Source organism: Melospiza melodia, chromosome 4 (assembly GCF_035770615.1).
Source record: "Melospiza melodia melodia isolate bMelMel2 chromosome 4, bMelMel2.pri, whole genome shotgun sequence".
NCBI classification, from domain to species: domain Eukaryota; kingdom Metazoa; phylum Chordata; class Aves; order Passeriformes; family Passerellidae; genus Melospiza; species Melospiza melodia.
Genome location: NC_086197.1, coordinates 55,689,902 through 55,713,331, shown reverse-complemented (window position 1 = coordinate 55,713,331; position 23,430 = coordinate 55,689,902). Strand labels below are relative to the sequence as shown.

At 51.4% G+C, this 23,430-nt stretch overlaps 3 protein-coding genes across 4 annotated transcripts; 1 reads left to right on the top strand and 2 right to left on the bottom strand.

Annotated features, from left to right (window-relative positions):
- Positions 1-611: 611 nt before the first annotated feature.
- On the bottom strand, positions 612-5,808 carry PHETA2 (PH domain containing endocytic trafficking adaptor 2). Of its 2 annotated transcripts, XM_063154652.1 has the most exons (3): positions 5,757-5,808; positions 4,695-4,790; positions 612-4,169 (listed from the first exon to the last, which is right to left on the bottom strand). In XM_063154652.1, the coding sequence occupies exon 3, from the start codon at positions 4,159-4,161 to the stop codon at positions 3,361-3,363; it is 801 nt and encodes a 266-aa protein (XP_063010722.1). In that variant the 5' UTR covers positions 4,162-4,169; positions 4,695-4,790; positions 5,757-5,808; the 3' UTR covers positions 612-3,360. The 2 variants fall into 2 exon arrangements, with proteins under 2 accessions (XP_063010722.1, XP_063010723.1); XM_063154653.1 differs by lacking the exon at positions 4,695-4,790 and having other exon boundaries at positions 5,757-5,799.
- A 497-nt stretch (positions 5,809-6,305) lies between these two features.
- On the top strand, positions 6,306-11,420 carry NAGA (alpha-N-acetylgalactosaminidase). Its single transcript, XM_063154650.1, has 8 exons — positions 6,306-6,506; positions 6,874-7,048; positions 7,191-7,368; positions 7,648-7,742; positions 8,418-8,579; positions 9,041-9,238; positions 9,450-9,593; positions 9,842-11,420. Exons 1-8 carry the CDS (start codon positions 6,343-6,345, stop codon positions 10,022-10,024), a joined length of 1,299 nt encoding a protein of 432 aa, XP_063010720.1. The 5' UTR covers positions 6,306-6,342; the 3' UTR covers positions 10,025-11,420.
- A 1,081-nt stretch (positions 11,421-12,501) lies between these two features.
- Positions 12,502-22,243, bottom strand: WBP2NL (WBP2 N-terminal like). The gene is made up of 8 exons (XM_063154651.1): positions 22,129-22,243; positions 19,120-19,228; positions 18,436-18,571; positions 16,845-16,937; positions 15,839-16,027; positions 15,326-15,454; positions 14,931-15,007; positions 12,502-14,044 (listed from the first exon to the last, which is right to left on the bottom strand). Exons 1-8 carry the CDS (start codon positions 22,185-22,187, stop codon positions 13,997-13,999), a joined length of 840 nt encoding a protein of 279 aa, XP_063010721.1. The 5' UTR covers positions 22,188-22,243; the 3' UTR covers positions 12,502-13,996.
- Positions 22,244-23,430: the final 1,187 nt, after the last annotated feature.

Below are 23,430 nucleotides of genomic sequence, written 5' to 3'. Positions count from 1 at the left end.
ACGGGCTCAAATATGAAATGCTAGCCTCAGAAAAATGTAAGGATTAAATCAACTATTTTAGCAGGCCATGTCAGAATCGCCCTTCCTCTTCCAATTTCTTTTACATTTCAGTACCTTCCTCTCATGGCTTGTGCACTAAAGAAAACTCTCAGAAAAGGATCTTAGTTCAGTACTTTAAGTACAGTACCTATTCAACTTCAGTGTTCAGCTCCCCCTTTGCCTAGGAACCTGTTTAGATAGACATTCTCTACTTTTAAAACTAAAAAGGGAAAGTGGAGGCAGGAGATGAAACAGTCCAAACTTGAACGACTGGAGAAAAACCCTGGGTGGCAATCAGCCTTATTTTGCTGCCAGGGACAATGTGCAATGAAAACTCCCTGCCTTTCCTGTAACAACCTCTGCCTGCAGGAAGACAGACAGGCTGCTCCATTAGCCAGCTGAATGTTCAACCCCAGGAAGCTGAAATCCTGACCTCCTGCCTTGGGGGCTGCTTCAAAGGCACTGCCAGCACAAGCAACTCAGCTGGGCTGGCTCCATAGCCCCATCTCTGAGGAGGGAGGGCAGCACTCAGGTGCTTCCTGTCTAATGAAGCAAGTGGCAGTGATCATTAAAAAACCTGTACTCCTACATAAATTTGGGCAAGGCTCCAACATGGCTGCTACAACAGTGGGAGGGTGAGGAAACCCTGATCAAGCCCATCCAGAGGCCCAGGCATGGATGGCTGGGCTGAGTATAAACGTGGATCGGGATTCAGCCATTTTCTTGTCAGCACTGCAGAATAAAACACAGAATGATTCCAAATGCACTGAGATGGGAAGCAGAGTGCAATGCCTCATTTGCAGGATTTGGGATTTAGCTGGGATATGGGCTAATGCAAAGGTAGGTAGTGTGGAAATTGCGCTGTTTGAATGGGACAGATTAAAGCATTAAATATAAGCTCTTTAGTAGTGTTACGAGCACAATCATGGCTTATTAAAACACACTAAGCTTCTTAAAAGTGAAACTGCCCTTAAATGAATAATACTGTCTCAGATTCAGTTCTGACAGAACTGGCTTTGTTAATTTATCTTCCCTTTCAAGTCACTCCCAATTCTTGGGTCTCACGTAGGAACTGCCACCACATTTTGATTTGTTTTGGAAGTTGGGTCTTTACTGTCAATCTGCCTTATGTTAATCTGAGACATCAGGAATATTATCTCTGTATTACATTAAAAAAATATAACCACAGGAAAAGGCTTAACAAATTTGACCTTGGTCCCAAAGTACCCATGCTCAGAGCAAGGAGGCACAGGTAGTGCAATCCCCTGATGCTGCTGTCCTGGCATGGGAAAAGGGACACATTTGCAGCCAGGAATGCTGCAGTACCGAACTTTTCAAGCAGCACAATAGGGAGGCAGAAATGGCCCCTATGTCCAACCAGCTAAGCTGCTGAGGAAGCCAGGGCCTTGCCCCATGGCCACCTGCTCCAAATTTTTCTGAAATATTTTCACAAAAGCCGAAGAAAAAGAATCCTCCCGAATTTGAAGATCCTTGCTGTGAAGTAATACAACCATGAACTGGATTGTGTTACTCCCAAGTGAAGGTTACATTCTCACTGCCCAAAGTCATTTGTAAGATCTAATTTAAGATCTGATTTCCTCTAATATACCATTGAGCTATAATTAGGCAGGAGGCTGGAAGCTCATAATCCAAAACTACCAGAGACATATTTTAAAAGGCACCAAGAGTTAACAGAATTAATTTCATTTCTGTGTTGGCTATCTCTACAGGCCATTGCAAAGTAGGAAGCTGAGTGTATTTAAGGCCAGAAAGGTTCCAGCCAGTCATGATCTGAAATGTGCTTTTGCTTTCCTAGCAAAGCTCTTTAATAAAAAAAGGACAATAAAAACAGCTTAAATGTTTTCAGATGGGAAGCATGCAACTAGATAAGGGAGATTTTTAAACCCCGTCCCAAGGGTGCTCTAGTCCCTGGGCTTGGCACCCACCTACTTGTACCGTGTGCCTTGTGGCCAAGGTTTGTGACCTACTGATGGACAAGTGTGTTTCCACAGTGAGGTGACAGGCATGCCCTCCCTGCAGCCCTCCCAGCCCGCTGGGAGGACAGGATGTGCTGCAGAGATCAGCCAAGCAATGCTGACATGGAGTCAGAGGGAAGCGCCAGCAGGCCGGGTGCAGGCTTGGTAGAAGGCAACAACATGGCTCTGACACTGGAGAGGCAAGCCTGGACACTGCCAACAGCCATAACTCACTCCCACACCTTCACTTCTCCTCCTGAACCAGGCCTCTCTCCCTCCCCACCCTTCAAAGCCTCTCCTCCAACTGCGCAGCGCTGCCGGGAGCTGGGCAGAGCCACAGCACTGAGAGAGGCCCTGCAGGAGCGTGGCTCTGGACACTCTCCTGGGCAAGCAGCCCCATGAGCTGACTGAGCCCTCCATGGCACTTTGCAGGGGCTGTGGTCTAAACAAAGGCTGAGACATTTACTCCTGCCCAGGCAAAGAGGCTTGAGCATCCCTGTATAGGAACAGGGAAACCTTGAGCCAGAGATATTAGCAGGCTTGGTTACCGCTTGACAGAGTCCAGATGAGCCCTGGGGTGCTCCTGGTGTGCTTCTGAGGCTTCAGGCCAAGCTCTGTGTCTCCATTTCAGGCTTGCTGCTGAGTATGAGCACATAAAGAGACTGTTGCAAGACCATGATATCCACATCCTGAAGGATTTAGCTGAAAGAAGGGTTAGTGCAGATGAAAGCAAAAAAACTATGCAAAAGCCCCAGCTGCTGTGCCAGCAACAGCTGCAGAGGCTCACACGTCCTGTAGTGAGAGAGGCACAAGGCTGGAGGCACGCGCCAGGGCCAGTGGCCTGTCAGAGGCACTTCACGAGAGCCCAGCCTTATCTGCAGCAAAAGAACAAAGGCAGAAGGACTTTGGCACAAGACCACAGACAGTAATAAGTACTGACTAAAAGCAAACTTCCACACTGAGAAACAAAACAACAACAACAAAAAAAAAGTGGTGAAGGAGAGGTAGGGGTGAAATACCCAGAGCATCCGCCGTGTCAGGACAGCAAGTGGCCAAGCCTGTTGGCTGAGGTTCATTGCTGATTTGGGCAGCTCCTATTTCCAGCAGAGAGAGTTTAAGTAAAGGTGGCTCCCCTGGTGTTACACACTCTCTGGCTGTATAAAGCCTCGTGGAAATTAAATGTGAGGTTTAGAGATTTGAGTCCCTCCCAAGTGAAGCATACACACATCACACTCAGCCATTCAGGAGGGCAGGGGGCAAGCAGTGTCCCTCACTTTACTCTTCCTGCATGCAGGACAGGCTTCCAGGCATCAGCTGGCCAATGACTTGTGTACTGTGCCCCCAGTCACGGGTGTCCCCTCTTCTGCCTCTCCTGCCACTCCCGTCTCAGCACTGCGATCTCCTGCCCATACCAGTTGTGCAGCTTGGAGAAGCAGATGGTTTCTGGTGGCACTGGGCTCTCCAGCATGGCTGGTGAGAGGCCAGGTGATGGGGATCCTGTGGCACTGCTGGCGGCCGAGCGCCGGCGTGGAGGCAGGGGCGGGGGCTTCGTTTGCCCCCCATCGTGGTCAGGGGAGGTGGCTCCACCAGTGACACAACCACCACTACTCCATGTGGAGTAGCCATTCTCCAGGGTGGTGGGCTTCTCCTGGAGAGGCTGCAAGGCAGGGTTGGAGAGATGCCTCTTCCTGCCAGAGGAGGAGGACCTCCTTGGAGACTTACGGCAAGCAGCCAAGCTCTTGCAGGCCTCCTCCAGCTGCTTCTCCAGCTCCCTCACCACCAGCCGCATGTAGTCGAAGCTGGCCCGTGAGAGTGCCTTCACCCAGGCCTCCATGGCAGCCTGCCCGTCAGCCACCAGCACATAGGCCCTGGCACCAGCGTCATCAAAGCGGATGGCAAATGCGAACTCCTCAGCGGCCTCGCACAGCTCCACGGTGCAGCCCTCCAGGACCACCAGCCCCATGGGCTCCCGGCTCTCCCGCTCCTCGAAGTAGAAGAGGAGGTTGCCCTTGAGGACGAACCAGCGGCGCTGGTAGGAGGTGCCATGGTGGTGGTGCCGCTCCACCCGCTTGCGCAGAAAGCCGGTGTGGTCGGCCGGCGAGTCGCAGGTGGCGTAGTGGGCCACGCTCCGCTCATTCAGCTTCATCGCCCCACCTAGGAGCAGAGGAGAGAGGGGGAAGAGGTTGTCTTGGTGTGAGGAGCATGTCACTGGCCCCACCAGAAGAGGCTTGATCCTGCTCCCAGGGAAAAGCAGCCCCCATTCCAGCAGCCACTGATACAGGACAGCATCTAACCCAGCAGGTACCCTACAAAGGGCAGGCTGGTTCCTCACTGCTGCAAAGAGGAGGTCACTACCAGAGCCTCACCACCCAGACACCTGCCTTCCCTGTGAACGCCAACACCGCTGTTTAATTTCTTATTCCACAGGTGAACTACTTTGCTGGTTTTTAATGGGGCACATGAAAGAAATTTGCGTCTCTGCCTGCGAGGCACTCATTTTGCTCTCTGTTAGAAGGCAGGATAAGGAGGGTGTTTCAGACCCAAGGGCTCTGGAACTTGCACTTCTGTCCCCTTTCCCTACTCCCTGTCTCCATACAGGACCACCCATCCCCACCAGCCCTCCTGGAAGAACTCCCAGCTCCAGCAGGTTCACCAGCAGTGGGATGCAAGGTGCCGTACCAGCTGTGCAGGTCAGACTGCAAACCCTCGCTGCCTTCCTTGGCCAGGCTGCTCCCTAGCCAAGGGTGTCGGAGGCTTTGGCGTGATGAGCACCATCTTTGGAGGAGGAAAAGGATGAAGAAGAAGTAGTTATGAACCAGAACAGTTTGGGACTGACAGAGCTAAGAGCTGTGTCACTCCCACCTCAGAAATCCAGGGTCCTCAGTGCAGGCAAGCTGCACTGGAAACTGGGATAGTAAAACTGGGGGAACATACACTTGCTTCAAAGCCTGAGCCCTATCCCAGCTCGGGCCAGTGCTCCTGTGGGTTTGTTTTCTGGCTCCTGGGTTTGTTTGGGGTTTATTAAAAGAAAAAACTAAATGTTTTGCAGAAGCTGTCACTGTCCCATTTGTGGAGGCCCTTTGGTAGGCGACTCAGCAAGTCAAGGAGGGCAGAGCCTTGAGGGGCAGAGCCAGTACAAACCTTTGTGCATTGTTCAATTGCAAAAGGATTTCCAACCGCTAAAACTCCACACATAGAAATATGCAGAAAACAAACCACAGCCACCACTCCCAGGACAGATCTGGGCGCTAGGAGCTCCCCACTGCTGAGCAACATCCAGAATCCCTCCCGGAGCCCCTCTCTCCCATCAGGGCTTGTGGGGCACGGCTGAGGACATGGGGGCACGGACCCCCGCTGAGAAAAGCCCAAGACCCCGATCAGACACAAGGAAAGGCTGTTCGCTTCCTGGAGGTGCTCTGCCCTGGGGAGCTCCCAGCCTGGCACACTGTGCTGCGGGCCGGCCCTCACGCGGGGGGGCTGCGGGGGTCCCACGTGTGCCGTGCTGGGCTCTGTCTTTGTGTGCGGGCGCACGCCCGTGCGATGGGGCTGCGAGTCTTTGTGAGCGTCTGTGCCCCTGCAGGGGTGAGTTCGTCGTGTGGCTGCGCCCCCCGCGGCCCCGCCGCCGCTCCCGCCCCGCCGCCCTGCCCTGCCCCGGCCCGGCCCGGCCCCGGCGCCACCTGGCCCTCGCCCAGCGCCTCCCGTGCGCCGGCGGGACCCCGGCCCCTGCCCGGCCCGGCTCACCTCCGGCCGCTGCTGCTCGGCGGTGCGGGGCCCCGGCCCTGCCGCGGCCGGGCGGGGAAGGCTCCTGCGGCCGCCGGGGCCGTCCCGCCGCGCCGACAGCACCGCCCCGCCAGCGGCCAGGGGGGAGCGGGGGGGCCGGGACACCGCAGCCGGACCGGAGCCGAGTCCTCCCGCACCCCTTCGCTCAGCCCGACACCTCTGCGGGGTCGCAGCCTGGGGGGGACCTAAACCCCCGCTCCGAGTCACTGTGGGGTGCAGCAGGCACGGGGACGGCGGTGACAGGGTGCCAGCCACGGGGTGCAGCTGCAGCGGGGTGCAGTACGGGCTGGGCGCAGTTCTGATGGGCACCGGCTACGGGGTGCAGCCACAGTGGGGTGCAGCACGGACAGAGTGCAGGTTGGGGAGCGATATTAATGGGGCGGCACGGCTGTGGGCTGCGGTACCGGCGGGGCGCGGTAGCTACGGGCGGGCGGGAGGGAGGGAAGGAGGCGTGGACGGTCCGTCAGCTGATGCGGACGGCATCATGTGAGCGGGGCCGGGCCAGGAGAGCCGCTCCGTGCTCTGTGCCGCGGCGGCAGCAGCGGCGATGGAGGCGGTGGCACTGAGCGGGCTGGCCCTGGCCCTGGCCGTGGCGCTGCCCTGCGTGGCCCTGGAGAACGGGCTGGCGCGCACTCCCCCCATGGGCTGGATGTCCTGGGAGAGGTTCCGCTGCAACGTGGACTGCCAGGCGGATCCCCACAACTGCATCAGGTCAGTGGATGGGGCTCTGTCAGGTCGAACTTCAGGCCCGGGATGGCTCTGGCACCGTCTGGGTCCCTGGGACCCCGCGGTGGATGGTGCATGGGAGGCGGGAGGCACAGACGCCCCGGTGCTGGGCCGGAGAGCCTCCAGAGCTGAAGGATGTGGCCAGGCTTTTCAGGCAGCCGGGGAAACGCTTCCACCTCGGTGAGATCAATAAACATGGATAGGGTTCAAATAGGAGCGCTGGAGACCCTCCTATGGCCCGGACCAGCCCTCCAGAGCCCCCAGTTAACCCCAAATCCCTCTGCTGCTCACCTCACCTGCTGAGGCACGGGGGTCGCAGGGTCTCAGCCTGCCGTGCCTCCTCAATCCACAGCGAGCAGCTCTTCTTCGAGATGGCAGACCGACTGGCAGAGGATGGCTGGAGGGAGCTGGGCTACGAGTACATCAACATGGATGACTGCTGGTCTGCCAAGCAGCGGGATGCGGCCGGACAGCTGGTTCCCGACCCCAAGAGATTTCCCAGCGGAATTAAGGCTCTGGCTGACTATGTGAGTGCCTGCTGGGGGCCACTGGGGATCTCTGTCCCCGTGCCAGTATGGTGGGAGAGCTGGGAAGGAAAAAAGGAGTCTGGTACCTGAGAGACACCTTGGATCCCTTCATTTGCTCCTTGTAGCTCTGTTCTCCTCACAGGTCCATGCCAGGGGCCTGAAGCTGGGCATTTATGGTGACCTGGGCGTCTTCACCTGTGGGGGCTACCCAGGCACTACGTTGGAAAATGTGAAGCAGGATGCCCAGACCTTTGCAGCGTGGGGTGTAGACATGCTGAAGCTGGATGGGTGCTACTCGTCCGCAGAGGAGCAGGCAAAGGGTAAAAGTTCACCAGCCTCCGGCATTCCTTTCCCTGCTGCTTGGGGTGGGGCAGCTGGCCCTCTGCAGCAACGCTGGGCCCCCCCGTGCTTCCCTTGTGCCTCCTATTGCAACTGTTGGGAAAAGAGGCGGGAGTTTGTGTGCCCTGGAGCTGGTGTAAGGAAGGAAGCCGGGCTAGCCTGGTATTCCCCGTGCTGAATGGGCTGGGACAAAGGCTGCTACTGGGACATGGGCTGCTGCCAGCCACCCCCTTCACTGGTTGTCATATTCTCTCCCTAAGGATACCCAGAAATGGCGAGGGCCTTGAACGCCACAGGCCGCCCCATTGTCTACTCCTGCAGCTGGCCAGCATATCAGGGGGGTCTTCCCCCCAAGGTAGGGGTTTTTCCATCTGTTGGCAAGTTCTCATGTCCCCTGTGCCCTGGAGGAGCTCTTGCTGGAGCACTAGGAGCAGGGTGTTACACCCCACTTAATTTTCCACCCTTGGATGGTGCTGCAGTCCCAGAGGGAATGTGGCCTTCCTGCCAGGCACCTGGGGACACTTGGGGGTCCCAATACAGCTAGGTGATGGGAGTTTGTGGGAAGAAGGCTCTGGAGTGTATCCTCTCCACTCTAATCAGATGGTGTGGGGTTGGTCCTGACAGTCTTCTTGTGAAACAATCTTGTCTGGTTTCAAGTGCTTGAAATAGGATAATCTTCCTAGTATATGTGTCTCAAGAATTGGTTGCTCTCACATATTTCCTCTTTCACTTATTGAGTCAGTCCTGAGGGGCTCTCATTCTTGTAGCAGATAAGTTATCAGATTTCCCCATGGCCTCTGTGGTTGTTTTGCCAGACATCCTGTAGCACTGGGGTGTGCCCAGACATAGCGGGATATGACTCTGTCTTGCCTCCTTACCCTTCCCTCCTTGCCCTTCTCCAGATTCCTGTGTCTTTTACACACTTGCTGGACAGTGCAGCTCTCAACAGTTCAACAGTGCTGCCCCTGCCTCCCCCACCTTGCAGAGCAGCTCTTTTTTGTCTCCTGCCTGACACTGTTCTCCTTGTCAGGTGAACTACACCATCCTGGCAGAGATCTGCAACCTGTGGCGTAACTATGACGACATCCAGGACTCCTGGGAGAGTGTCCTTTCCATCGTGGACTGGTTCTTCACAAACCAGGACGTCTTGCAGCCGGCAGCTGGCCCCGGCCACTGGAACGACCCGGACATGGTGTGGCTGGGTGATGGGTGCTTGGACCCTGTCTGGGGATGAGCATCTCCAGGGATCCCCTTCTAGGGGCAGGGCAAAGGAAAAGCTCCAGGAGCAGAAGCCCTGTTGCTGCAGAGGCAAAGCTGGCGTTGCCCTTGGCTAAGATGTGGGAAAAACCACTGTGGTTGCAATGAACCCTTCACCACTTGAATTTACCTCTCAAGTTCTTCAGGTGTTCTTGTCCTTCCCTGCACAGCCTTAGGGCAAATAGTGCTGAAGCGAAGGGTAGTAATGAGTGTATGTTGCTAGCAGGGATGAGATCTCCTATGGCAGTGGTGGACTACTTAAGAGGAAGCAAAAGTGTGCGTGAGGTTTCCCTTGTGCATTCCCTCCCAGCAGGAAGCAGCATCACCACAGGTGACAAGCAGAGAAGTTTCTAACCCTTTTCTGCTACTTCCATCTTTTCACTGTCTCCCCTCCAGCTCATCATTGGAAACTTTGGCCTTAGCTTCGAGCAGTCACGCGCCCAAATGGCTCTGTGGACAGTGATGGCAGCTCCGCTCCTCATGTCCACGGATCTCCGCACCATCTCCCCCAGTGCCAAGGAGATCCTGCAGAACCGCCTGATGATCCAGATCAACCAGGACCCCCTGGGAATCCAGGGGCGCAGGATTGTCAAGGTTAGGGGGAAAGCAGATGCATTTGGGAGAGCAGATAGGAGTAGCACAGAGCATCAGAATAAGGAGGGAGAGGGAAGCGATGCAGAGAAACAGGAGCAAGAGAGCTGTGGGAGTTGTGGGCCTGCTGGTGTAGCAGCCTCACAGGGCAAAGTCGGAATTCTGTTACACTGTTCCTGGCAACTCTGCCTCACCCACCTATCCCCACCCCTAGGAGAAATCCCAGATCGAGGTGTTTCTGCGCCCACTGTCGCGGGCTGCCAGCGCCCTTGTGTTCTTCAGCCGCAGGACAGACATGCCCTTCCGCTACACCACCAGCCTGGCCAAGCTCCACTTCCCTGAGGATGCTGTGTATGAGGTGAGCCCCACTGACACACTGCATAGCAGGGCAGTCCCATGGCACATGGATCCCCCTCTTCCCAGATCTGGGAGGGTGAGAGGGAGTACTCTTACCCCATGCCTCTGGGATGAAGGGGCAGCTGCCCACTGGGTCACTCTTCTGTTGCCCACTGCTGTGCCCTTTCCCACTATTCCATGTCCGTGACCACAGCTGGACCCCAAGATGAAAGGTCTGGAATTGCTGGTAGCTCCATCTCTCTCTTTCAGGTACAAGACGTGTATGTTGGGAAGATCGTTGGGGCCTTAAGAACAGCAGACAACTTCTCAGTGGTTATTAACCCCTCGGGGGTGGTGATGTGGTATCTCCGTCCCATGGCACTCCCGCTACAACCCTGGCATGTTGCCAGGCAGCAAGCCCCTGGTGAGGGTTTCCACCCAGCCCTTCTGTGACAGGGCCCAGTGGATGTGGACCAGTGCCAGGGCGAACTGTGAGACCCCAAGGCACGTGGCTCTTCACTGCACAAGTGCCTTTTGCTGGTGAGCCCAGCAGTGCTGGGCAGTGACCATCCCCTGGTACCAGCTTTATGATGTCTGCTCCGTCTGCATAAACCAGGAATTCTTGTTACCCACTGCCTAAGGGTGTGCAGAGCATAGTGCCTCAGTGATTGCAAAGCCTTTTGAGATGCTCCTGTGGAAAATGCCATACAAGTAGAGTACACCACTACTGACGTTTGTCAGCTCTGACACCTGAGAACTTCATTGCTTTGAGCTGGGTATTACTGGATGCTGCAGGGGTTGTTTGAACTACACTTGTAGAAAGGCTTTGGGTGCTTTAATATCTCCTAGGGTTGAGACATCCCCTTTTCCCTTTTCCCCCAGGTGTGTGATGGCATTAACCTCAAGGATTAGACTTTGTCACCTTCTTTCTTTTGCTTTTATCAGCTTGGTTTAGAATAAGGAGCTGCCAGCTGGGCTGCATCCCTCCCATGTATTCCCACCAGGACCAAGAGCTCTTGGAGACATAATGGCCCTGTGCAGTGAGGCTTTCTGCTTTCCTGCTGCCAGGATTCCAGAGGCCAGCACTACTGCACCCTACTGTGTGTGCTAGCACTGTATTAAAGCTCTTCTGGTAGAAGTTTACAGCAGGGCAAAAATCTCCATGAGCCATGCACAACCCCAGGAGCTGTGCTGTGGTACACACCAAAAACTGCAGAGCCATAGCACTTCATGTAGGAGTGCTGGGCAGGAAGATGCTGATACTCAGCTGTGGTAGTCTTTTGGGTTGGGAGTTGGTCACAGATGCCTCCAAGCTGAAAGCTGCATCCTTCTTTCTCTAGAAGGAAATTTCTGCTAAAAGGAGGATCAGATCCTACTTCAGCAGGCTGAAAACTCAGGGTATCTCAGGGAAAGGCTTCTTCTCCCAAGGGCTCTTGAGTCCACATCTCTATCCTGAGGAGGAACCTACACTAATAAACTGGAAGTGAGCATCAGGACACTCTAAAGCCTTCAACTGCTGCACCTTCATACAGCAGATTACCTATGGAGTTCTAGGTGACACAAGATTAAGCCTCAGACTGAGGAAATACAGTTTAGATTAGGAAAAAAATTCTCTATTTCTATTCAGCTGTGGGAGGGTTCCTGGTCATCTGTCCACTCTGATTCCTGAAGGACCAAATGGTTGATTCTGGACCCTTCCAGAAACTTTCTCGGCGGTTGCAGGGTCAACATACTGAACACAACGCTTGCAGTTCTAATAAGGGAGGTCTTGCCAACAAAACAATGAACTGGCTTTGTTCTTGGGGAGTGATTGAGGCAAATTGATTGAAATAAAGTGAAGTAGATCATAGATTCTGTTTCATGTGTTGCTAGCTATACATGCTTGGTTAATGTAGGATTACACGGTCATTACCTCAAAACAGGAACAACTGTGCTAGGAAATTTAACTGGTTTCTGTCACGGACATATTTTATGAAAAATCCTTTTGTTAGGATCTTTTCTCCTGAGAAGCTGAGAGGCCTCAGAAACAAAATGTAAACAATAACTATCTGCTGCTGTGGAATGCAACAGGTATATCTTTGATTGGTCTCATGTGGTTGTTTTTAATTAATGGCCAGTCACAGTCCAGCTGTCTTGGACTCTGGTCAGTCACAAGATTTTATTATCATTCCTTCCTTTCTTTTCTAGCCTTCTGATGAAATCCTTCTTTCTATGCTTTTAGTATAGTTTTAATATATCATTTTCTTTTCATATTATCTATATAATAATATATATAATATATATTATATATTATATATATAATAAATCAGCCTTCTGAACCATGGAGTCAAGACTCTCATCTCTTCCCTCATCCTGGGACCCTTGCGAACACCACCACAGGTTTCCTGTCAGAAACTGCACTGATGCAGAGTAGGAAATTTCTTTCCAGTAGTTACAGCATGTTCAGCAGGGTAGCAGCATTCCTTGGCACAACAATCTATAGCCAAGTGCCATTTTCCTTATTATATATTTATTTTTCCATTGCTGCCGAGAAGTTTCTTTTAAGGACTCTAAAGGCCTCCCCTCTGGTGTAATGCACATAGAAGAGGTGCTGTGACTGCAGCTGTAATGAGCAGCAGTGTGGTAACACGGCCCCTGCTACAAGCAGTGATGGGACAGGAACATGTGCCACTTGTGGATACCTGGGCATAACCACAGGCCCCAGCCAGCCTTCCACCCTTCCCAGGCAGAAAGGGGATAAGCCCCACTTTCTTCACTCCCCCCAGTTACTTGATTCCAGGTCCAGCTTAGCCACATACCAGGGAGAGAGATATAGTGACCCACAGGTGACCCAAGGGAACAGCAGCAGTGGCTCTAGTTCATTCTAGCCTCCTGTGAAGTATGCAAGAATTAAGGTCAACACAACACACACACACCACTGAACTGGCAGATAAAGGTATCAACACTCCTGTATTAAAGTGCAATTGAAAAAGTTACAAACATTCATGGTTGATTTTTTTTTTTTTTTAAATACAGAGTTGTTAGAATATCTCTAAGTCAGAAAAAGTGTTTATAGATGAGGAAACTTACTTCCCCCCACGTGGAACTGCTTTAAGAATTCATTCTTTTAAGTTGTGCAAACCTGACTTGCAGGTGGGCCCTGCCATACAGGGAAGTAAGAGGGAAAACACTCCTTTCCCCTCCTTGTGAAGGTAGGGGGGCTGTAGGAAGAAGTACAGTCACCCTATTAGGATAAAGGTAAAGGATCACAAGGGTCTCCACCAGACTATAGACTCTCTTCAGAGCAGGTTTAACTTCACTATGTCCTAAAGAAAAGAGAGGTTGTGGCTGAGCAGCCAGAGTCTCTGCAAGAGAGCCAAGCACTGGAAACTCCCACCCAGACAGCAGCTCCCAGCCGAGGGCACTGCACCTGTGAGCAACCAGCTGTGGCATTACAGTGCCCACCTGCCCACACTGCTCAGGTGTGGGCACACACAGCCTGGCTCCAGCAGCTGAAGGAAAAGATGAAGGCCAGTTTTCCCCTGTGGAGGTAGCACTCAGCACAAGTTTGCTCAGCAGAGGGAGCCAGGGCTGCAGGACTTGTCTCCTGACAAGGCTACTGCCAGGTCATCTGCCTAATGTAACATACTTTGCTCCAAGGCAGGCAGCCTCCTGTGCAGCACTTGACTCCATTAGGCTGCTTGACACAGGATCCTTGCACAGATATGGGACCTGCTTGGAGAGGGAAAAGACAGACTGATCCTCAGGCCTGCCAGTCTATGAGCTCACTGCCCTGAAGCACACCTTTGTTTGCTCCTCTATTCAATGGCTACAAAGACAGGTTGATTGGGACCCATCCCCTTCCCTCTTTTGTAGCCAAATGCTTCAGCATCTCTTCAAATGCACTTCCCAAGGTAATGACCTTGTTATTCCAGAATGCCACACACTTCCAACACAATACAGCATGTCCAAAGCCCCATCTCACTCTGAATTTAAGGACATTTTAACATCTTTCTAGGGCACCAGAGGATCTGTGCAGGGAACCTCATAGCTCTCTACACCTTTCCTCCTGGATGGGGCTTCAGAAGTCAAAAGTTTGGTATTCCAAGTTGTTTCACTCCAACAAGATCCCAGAGCCTTCACATTTTAGTCCTAGATTAGTCATGTGATACAGTTTAATAAGTCCATCTCTCTCCTCAAGCCAACGGCAGGGCAAAAGGTTAGTCCTCTGACCCCATGAGATAAAGCAACTAAGTAGGAAAGTGCTGTTGTCCTGCCTTGTGTTGCCACTGGATCAATGTTTAATGAGGGCAGGTGCTCAGCTGCCCAGCACTATATCTATTGCAGAGAAACAGAGATCTAGAGATATGCTAACTTGAGGGGTATTAACAGCCAAGTTGTCTTCAGGGAGAGAGAATGTGGGAGGCTGGCTGCAATTTCCTTCTGCTAGTTGTTCTTCTTATCCTCAGGAGGTGCATAAGGAGGTGGCTGATCCTGGAAAGAGACACAGTAGAGTCAACAACCATGCTTGTTTTATGGCCGGCTCTTTCCAGGCATTCCCAGGCTTGGCTCACCAGCAATGAGTGCCCTGCAGTGAGCTACAGGCAGAATGAAGTCCTATGCTTTAAGCTGTCATTTCATCACACCATTCCTCTCTAGTATCAGCTGTGTTCCATGACACATGCTGTCTCCATAACATTTCTAGGAAAATTACCCTCAAAACCAGGTAACAAATGGTCTACTGCAAATGGACCATTTAATCTGTTTTAAATGCCATTCTCCCTTCCTGTCCAGGGCTTTGGTCCCTGTTGAAGCTCTAGCTCTGACCCAGCAGACAGCAAACCCCGGGCTGAGGGCCAGCTTTGCTGCTCCATCAGTCTCCAGCCTGCCAGAGCCAAGCGAGGCAGTGAGGGGCACAGCCAGACTGCCATATACCAGATGGAGACTACAGACAACCTCCTGGCTGCCACTGACTGAACAGTAAGAGACCTCCCTGTCCCTGTGCAGCCCAGAAAGAAACCAAAACAGAAACCCACATGTCATCATCCTTAAGTGACCTATCCTTCTTTAACTCTCCTCATTTTCAGGCCCAATGGATGCAGAGAGCTCTGTGTTTTCTCTGTGCCCATGCAAGTCTGTTATGCCTTTAGGAGTAAGACAGGAAGTAAATGGCTGTTAATGGATCAATCTTAAGGCCCTCCTCCTTTCCTGACTGAAAAATTAACCAGTCTTCCTCATGGGAGCCTCCCTCCCATAAAAATGCATTCTTTCTGTCTATGTTCAACATGAAGGTACACTAGACTTTGTAAGAAAGCAAAGCACCATCTCAGCTAGTGCCAGAGGAGGGAGTAGGCACATGAAGACCAGGCATGGCACTCACCATGGGCATGTACACGTTGTGTGGGTTGGCAGGGTTGTAATATGCACTGGAAGCAGCTTCCATGGCCTTACTGCCTCCTGGAAAGGAAGGAAAAGAAGCCACCTTAAATATCTGAGGCAATGGCCCTAGACCCAGAGCCCTCTCCCCAGCTTCACAGGCAACAAAGGCCCAAGGAGCCAACAAAGGCCCAAGGAGCCAAGAGGAACTGCAGCAAGCTGGGTTAGAACTCAGAGCAGCTCAGGAAAGCTGGCTAGGGCTGACCACCAGCTGTGCAGTGCAAGGCAGAGCAGCTCCCTACAGAAGACTTGGAGCTACTGCATCAACAGCTTCTCCACCCCATGCTGTGCCCAAACCCATTTGCACCCAGACCCTGGCAGCCGCCCAATCCCATTTACCTGGCATTCCTGGGCTCACCCAGGCTGGGGGAGCTGAGGGGCCTGAGGATTCTGCAGGAGGTGCCCCAGAGTAGGGTGGTGGAGGTGGCATGTACACGGGGTTCATGTTTGGAAGTGGTGGGTAAATACCTGAAAAAGACAACACCGGGCTGATACTTCGGACCACAGACCACAAGACAGAGAGCTCGCAGGCCTGACAGCACATTAGCTGGGACAAGAGCAGTGGTAAGGGAAGCTCTCCAGGCTTGGCAGGGATGCAGACGGATTTGATAATTTGCTAATGCCTGTCATGTCAGCAGGCAACCATTCCCTCCCAAGCAGCAGCACAATTTGTAAACCACATTTTCACGTATCTACAACTATAGCGACACATGGGTGTGATCAACAGCACGTGACAGATTTCTGCAAGGACAAGGGTCCTTGATGGAGACAAAACTACAGCAACCCTCAGTGTACCACTGTCACTTCTTCTCAGCTGACATCAGAGGCAGTCACCATGCACAGCTGGCAAACCTGGGCTCTGGGCGTAGGGGTAGCCCATGGGCTGTGGAGCCGGTCCGTAGGCGCTCCCTGGAGGCGGCGCATAGGGGTAGGCTCCGTTCGGGGGCGGAGGGGCCGCGAAGCCCCCGGGAACAGGGGCGTATCCTCCGGGAACAGGGGCGTATCCATAGCCAGGGCTCTGCAGAGGAACCCCACTGGAAGCTAAGGAACACAAGTTTAGTAAGCCAGACATCTTTTCTTAAAACTAAATGGAGAGAATAAAATTAAAATAGTCCTGTTATTTTCTGGTTTTTTTATTCCTGTTATTTTCCTGTTTCCCCTTATGTGAATTCACTATATAGTCCCAGCATAGTACTGTGCCTGAAAAGCATTAGTCACAGAGTGCTGAAGGAAACCAGCTGCAAAACTACAACCTCACAGGTCCCAGTCCCACCACAGAGCTCTCGCTGCTTGAAGGAAACACCACTCTAAAGCAAGCAGCAGTACAGCGTGTTTTTCTTTTTTTTAAATACACTTTCATTCTGAAAACAAGTATATTTTAAAACACACATTTTTTTAAAAAAGAAAACTTCATCAGGAAAAGAGTTCTTGTTCCTCCATTTAAAAATTTTAAAAAGAAATGGTTTTTTGAAACTTATATTTCCCCTCTCCAAATGTGCACATTAGCTTTCCCCATCTTACTGCACTAGTTTAGAAATGAGCTGAGAGCAGCTAAGTGAAGCAATTTTTCACCATCACATATTTCAACTTTTTTCCAGTAGAAATAAGGCTCTGTAGAAAAACGTGGTCCCCCCTTGGAAGCCCAAACCCCAGAACATTCTGACTGCACAAAGCACTAAAAAGAAATAAAGAAAAAGGATTGAAAGGGAAACCAAAAGCTCCCCTGGAAAGAGAAAAAAATACTTTGCTGTGGAAGAGGGCCTAGGGTACCCCTCTTCCCATGAAGTTCAGAACAAGCACAATTTGCTTACTAGCTCAGCCAACCATGGGGGAACCACAGGATCTGAAAATCCCTTACCACTAGAAGCAGCTTTCATCATCAGCTGTCCAAACTCCACGGCTCCTCCACTGTTGAAAGTCAGTTTAAATGTCCCCTGCCCTTCCCAGCCACCTAGAAAAGAGAATTAGGATTGAATCCAAGCCAGGAAAATTTTATACTTCAATTATTATTTTATGCTTCAATTATTATTCTGTTTATACTTCAATTATTATTTTCTTCTTTATTTCAAAACTATTTTGCATCCTATTACAAGAAGGAGTCATGGCACTGCTATCAGATGTCCCCCAAAATAACATCTCAAGAGGATCAAGAATTTATTGTTCTACCCTTTGAAAGGCAGAGTCATGTAGAAGCAGCCTAGTCTACATACAAGGCTGTTTTGTTCTTTCCTGAAAGGTTTAATGCAACCTAATAAAGAACAGTGTAAAGATGGAACATTTATTTCACTGAGGATATTAACCGAAAGCCCTTAGATGAAGTTTTATTGATATCCTCAGTGAACTACACATCAGGATCTGCAACTCAAGCCAGGATTTAAATCAAATGTAACATCTTTAATCTCCCTGACACACAGAAGCTCTGACAGATTGTTAAATGCTGAGGCATAAAAGCAATTTCTCAGGGAAAAAAAAAATCAAGTAGGCAATGTCTTGCAAGGCAAGTAAGACTGCTTTGTTTTTCTAGGACTTTTTGGGATTCGGTGGATTTTTTTGGTGGAGGGCGCTTTGAGTTTTGGTGTTTTTAACAAAAAATAGGTGTCATTTCAATATAAGATTTATCTTCCTTGTCTAACAATTAAATTAGTATCAAGAGAGATAGTCTCTTGGGGACAAAGTAGAAATAAAGTATAGAAATATAACAAAAGAGTCCATCATAGTTAAAGTCATTTCTTTGGAGATTCACCTCTATAAAATCCCTGTCTTAGTATGACTTCAGCCCAAGAAAGCGGGCTGATCCACAATCCACTTTAAAACATTGTTACAAACAGAAAGCAAAAAGAATACACACTTCATATGCCATGAAAATGCACATGAAAGGGCTGAAGAGGGAAGAAATTTGGACCAAAAGCCATGCTTCCAATCCCTGTTTATCTTTTGCAACTCCCCATGTGGTCATAAACACCTCTGTTAAGTGTTACCGTGCCTTCATGATCAAATTGGGATCAAAGCTAAATCAATGATGGACAGCAGACTCCCAGATCCATGCAAACCACACCCAAGGGGCTCTTGACTTCCAAAAAACCAAAAGTGGATGCTAATTCTAATTCTGTGTATCAATAGGGTGGGTAAATGACCAAGGCACCAGTCCATGCTTTCAGGTCAAAAAACAAGCACATCGGGAAAGTGAGTAAACACGACACACAAAGCTAGACAGGAGGTAAAGAATCACACAGAACTCATGCTGGGCAAGTCAGTCCCTGGCCTGAGGGCAGGAAGTAACAGGCAGCAGTGGCCAGAAGTACAGGAGAGGGGAGTTAGCCCAGTGTGGACACACCAGCTATACCACCACAGCTACTCTGCCACTGCTGTGCACATCAGCTGGTCTGGTGCTCAGCAGAAATGGGCTGTGACGCTTGGGAAGAGCTCAATCTGCACAGCACTGCACGTACCTCCGGCCTCGGCCTGGATCTGCCCCTTGATGTAATTGGCAGAGAAAACGGGCTGCTCGATGGAGCATCCTTTCACCAAATAGAACGGCATCATGAAGGACAGCATGGGATCCTTGCCCTTGGTCACAAAGATCATCTGCAAGAGAGCAGGGAACGCTTCTGAATTACCTGAGTGCCACAGAGAGAGTGATGATGGAGCTATCACTGTATCAGCATTCCAAAAAGAGGGTGACTTCACCTCTAGGATGAGTATGCATTGAATTATTTCACAGCTTTAACACTGGGGATCCCCAACAGATTTGATGGCACATGGCTCACCGACCTGAGGCACGTACAATCCAAAATAATAAACCACTTAAAACACACCTGCACATTTACTGAGTTTTACTACTCTGCTTTTTAAGGATTATCTGTGAGAGTCTGCAAAGGAAGTATCATTGACTGACACATTATATGAAATATATTCTCTAGACAGTGATTTCCAGGACTGCATTTGCCTTTGTAGGTGATTGGGATTGTGGCATAGGTATGGACTATCCCATTTCCACCTTTCCTTCTCCTACCTAGTGCTGTCAGTGGTCCCTTCCACAACAAAAATCCCTTCTTCTATCATCAACTAGATTTCTGGTTTAAAGTTTACAAGATCCCTTGAGAAAGAAGCAACCCTGCTGGCATCAGACTTACCCTGTAGGGGGTGAGATACAGCATTCCTTTTTTGGTGCCTTTGAAGATTTCAGGCTTGCCTGTCACGTCACTGAAGGAGAGCTCCACATCTTTGCACTGTTTGAGCACACTGCAGGAAGAAATCAGACAGATTGGAGAGACAAACTTGGTGACAGCTCTGACACATACTCTCATCACACAGGGCAGGGAACAGTACAGCAGAATCTGAGCAGTATCCTGAAGTCCTGCTGCAGCCCCTGCCGTTTTTGACTTTGAACAGAGAGGGGTGATTTATGCAGACTGGAAGAATCCACGCTCTCATCTGAGACAATCCCTGTCCCTCCTTCCACAAAGGCACCTTTAAAATACAGGGGGGTTTCTGTCTCCAATGGTGTCAGACTGAGGAATTCCACTCTACACCCTCAGCCCAAAGATCAGGGCACAGAAAGGGCTGAGGTGTCAGAAACCATCCCCTTGATGCCAAGGTGTAATCTCAGAGCATTCCTCCCTCCCCAGCCCATGCTGAGATCAAGCCCTCTGCACTGGAAAACAGCACTGCTGTGGCACCACACCCACTGTGCCAACCGAGGAAGTGGCTGCACTGGAAGCCTCAGGGCTGACCCTGCCTCAGGTGACTTGTGCAGGCTTTTGTAGTAAACAGTACCACGCTAAGGAATGAGGCAGTGAGGCAGCAGGGTCAGCAATAATGATATCACTGTTGGACATCTACGGGAACAGTAGCAGAGCTTCCTAATGACACAAACCCAAATGAGAATGGTGAATGCTGCAGGGTCAGGGGTATAGAGTAGCATGAAAAAGTACATATATTTTCATAAAAAATGAGGCATCTTGGGAAAGCACATCACTGAGTCTATGGTGCAGATCTAAACATACCACAGAGTAAGAAAATCTGCAGAATAAACAAAAGAACCTTGAGGGTGACAAACCTTCAGCATATTACAGTGGCAGAAGACTCCAAGGTGTTTTGTGGTTCAAGAGCATGAAAACCAACGTGACAAAACCCTAAACTAGCACAAGCCTGAATGGGCTGGATCTAAAATAATCCTTATGAATTCTGCTCAACATACTGTAGAAGTCAAATAAAGTCAAGACACTGTGCAATGATTTGGGGAAGGGAGGAATCTTCAGGGCCACCATATGGAAAAAAAAAAACAAAAGCCCTATAATCTCAGGTAGTTTGCTGTTTAGGGAAGTGAAGAACACTGTAGATGTATATGAAAAATGCAGCTACTCAAGAACAAACATGTTGAAAAGTCCAGCTTTGATAAGAAAGAACAACCTGACCAAGAAATTCTACTGGAGACTACTTCACAGCTGAGCTAGATGGGAGATTCACAGACTGGCTGGAAGGGACAGATTTATGAGACAGCAGAGCGCTTTCCATTTCCAAAATGCAAGGGGGAAACACATATTCTAAGCTAAACACAACCATCTTTTTGACAGCTTTAATCTTACCAGAACACTCCCTCAATCATGTCTTGTAGCAGCATTTCACATAATTTTGCCTCACTGGGAAGAATTTCTATGCAGTCATTGCAATGTTTACTGCTTTGCAGCTACTCACACAAGCAAATTACATGGAGCCACACCACAGAGAGTAATGAGGCTGCTGAACCAGTCTGCACCTGCATGCCTGTCCAGGGCTGTCACAGAGACTGTGCACCCTGTGGAGCTGCACTGCCCTCACTTGTGACAGAGCAGCACCCCAAAGAATGTATGGTTTAATGATCTCAAGCCAATGTGAAGGCTTGGAAGGGATCTTAAAGATTACCTGCTCCCAACCCCCCTGCCATGGCCACCTTCCACTAGGTCAGTTTGCTCAAGGCATTATCCAATCCAGCCTTGAACACCGCCAAGGCCACAGCTCATCTGGGCAACCCATTCCAGAGCCCCAGCACCCTCAGAGTGAAGAATTTCTTCCTAAAGTATAGCCTAAATTTCTCCTCTTTCAGCTTGTACCCATTACTCCTTGTCCTAGCACTGGTCCTGCTCAGATACTGGAAGGTTGCAGTGAGGTCTCCACAACAAGCTTTTCTTCTCCAGGCTGAACAGCCCCAATGTTCTCAGCTTGCTTCATAGAGGAAGTGCTTCACTCCTCTTACCAACTTCGTGGCCTTCTCTGAACTTGCTCCAACAGTTTAATATCCTTCTTATGCTGGGCACCCCAGAGCTGGATGCAGCACTGTAGGTGAGGTCACACCAGAGTGGAATACAGAGGCAGAAGCACCTCCCTTGACCTTCTACCCACGCTGCTTCTGGTGCAGCCCAGGATTCAAAGGGTAGAGAAATCTCAAAGCTTTAACATGAGCTCAACATGTCAGAGAACCTTCCTGGCTGAGGTATGAGGAGTCAGCTCCAAACTCAACTCAAGACGGAGCATATTGTTCAAGTGTAGTCTTCCTATTGATCATCAGACCCAAACCAACTCCTTTGATCCTTTTACTTCGATCCTCTGCTGGGCCTCGGGTTTCTAGGATTTCTCGTGCCAGGATGCTGGGAGCACCCAGCAGGACCGGACTGAAGGCCCAGTCTGTTCAGCGGGTCGGTCAATCCCCGCTCGGGGCGAGGCAGGCTGTGCTTCCACGGAGAGGCGCTTCTCCCGCAGAGGAACTCTGAATTAAAGTTCCTCACTTACGAATTCAAGCGACCAAGACTCCCAGCTTAAACAGTCTCTGTCTCTCCGCCGTCACTAAGTGCATGAGCTTACAAAACCCCAATTCCTTGACTTTTACGAGCAATGGTAGCCGCAGTCTTCACCCAGCACGCCCGCCGGAGCTCCCGCGGTGAAGTCGGGGCAGCTCTACGGACTCCAGCCAAGCCTGCCCGCCCCAGCCCCCCCCGCCCTGCCAGGGAGCCCTTCAGTAACGCAGACCCCCGGCCGAGCCGGGCCTGCGCGGCCGGCCAGGGAACGGGGGCCGCCCCTGCGGGAGCCTCCCACCACCGGGCCCCGCCGTCCCGGCCCTGCTGAGGGGACAGGGGGCGAGGAGGCCCCGCCCGGCCCCCCGGTACCTCTCGGCATTGGGGATGACGACACCGCCCTGCTGCGAGTGGTTCCTGTTCAGCGCCATCTTTGCCCCGCCGGTCCCACCCCTGACCCGGTGACGGCAGTGACGTCACATCCAGCGCGGCCCCGCCCCGGGAACGCGTTCCCGCTGGCCCCGCCCCCCGCGGCGCGCGCGAGGCGGAAGTGAGAGGGAAGCGAGGCGGAAGTGAGAGGCGGCGCCGCGTTCGTTTAATGGCGGCCGGTGGCTCTGAGGGGCGGCCCTGCCCGGCCCCTCCTGGCCCCGCGCCGAGCCGCACAACGAACCACAGACACTGTGCCTACACGCAGTCCTGCTCGCTCCTCTGGCTCTCTCTGCTCAGGGCAGCCACGTCTGTTCGCTGCCGTAGTTGCCTCGGTGGAAGTTGTCCAGCATTTGCCGTGCTTGGCAAAGTTTTTCTGGCGAACGGCTTCTGTACTGAACGGCTTGTGAGCCTCCGAATGCGCTGAGCGGGCCTCTCTGGTGTAAGGTTTAGACTCTTCCCCTCTGCAGATCACTCGGGATATCTCAGGGGAAGAGCTGACTTGCTGTGGTCATCCTGGAACTCAGCTGGTGGCGCTCGATTCAGACTTTTCCCAGCTTATCCATTCACAGAGGCTTCTTCCCAACAGTATCTCCCGTATCTCTCTCATGCCCCGTGGGATTTTTTATTTTTTGTATTTGCCGTTTGTAGACTTCCTGATAGGATATCGGCATGAGCAGATGGCAGTGAGGAGTACCTGAGCATGTTTTTCTCACAAGCTTGTACGGATCATTTAAAAGTAGTCTATGATCCGACAAGAAATTACAGAGCAGGGTGTAAAAACACGTTATTACAAAGAAATAAAAATTCCTAAACCTATATGGCAAAACACACAACCTTGTCCTTGAAATCCACATTGCAGGCAAAGGAAAGTATCTCTTCTGTTGCGTGGGTCTGCTTTGCTTTCTTTAAGCAGGGCAGCATTGCGTCTCTGCCCTAACCCTTGGCTGGGCCCAAAAGTCATAAAGATTACTATTCTGTAGCCCAGGGTGAAGGGATGAGACGTGGCTTCGTGCTTCTGTGCTGTGAAGAAGCAGAGCCCTGGCAGTGTCTTTGACGAGGTTCACGTCTTTGATGTCCTTGGGCTGAGCAGGGCCAGCTGGGTGGCAGCATGGCCAGGTGGTCTCTGCAGGGGTCCATGGAATGGCTGCTGGCACCAGTGACAAGGCTCCTGCTCCCTGCAGGACCGAGGAGCCTGGTGCAGGGGGAGGGTGTGCAAGGCTGCACGCACACACTGCGTACAGGAAC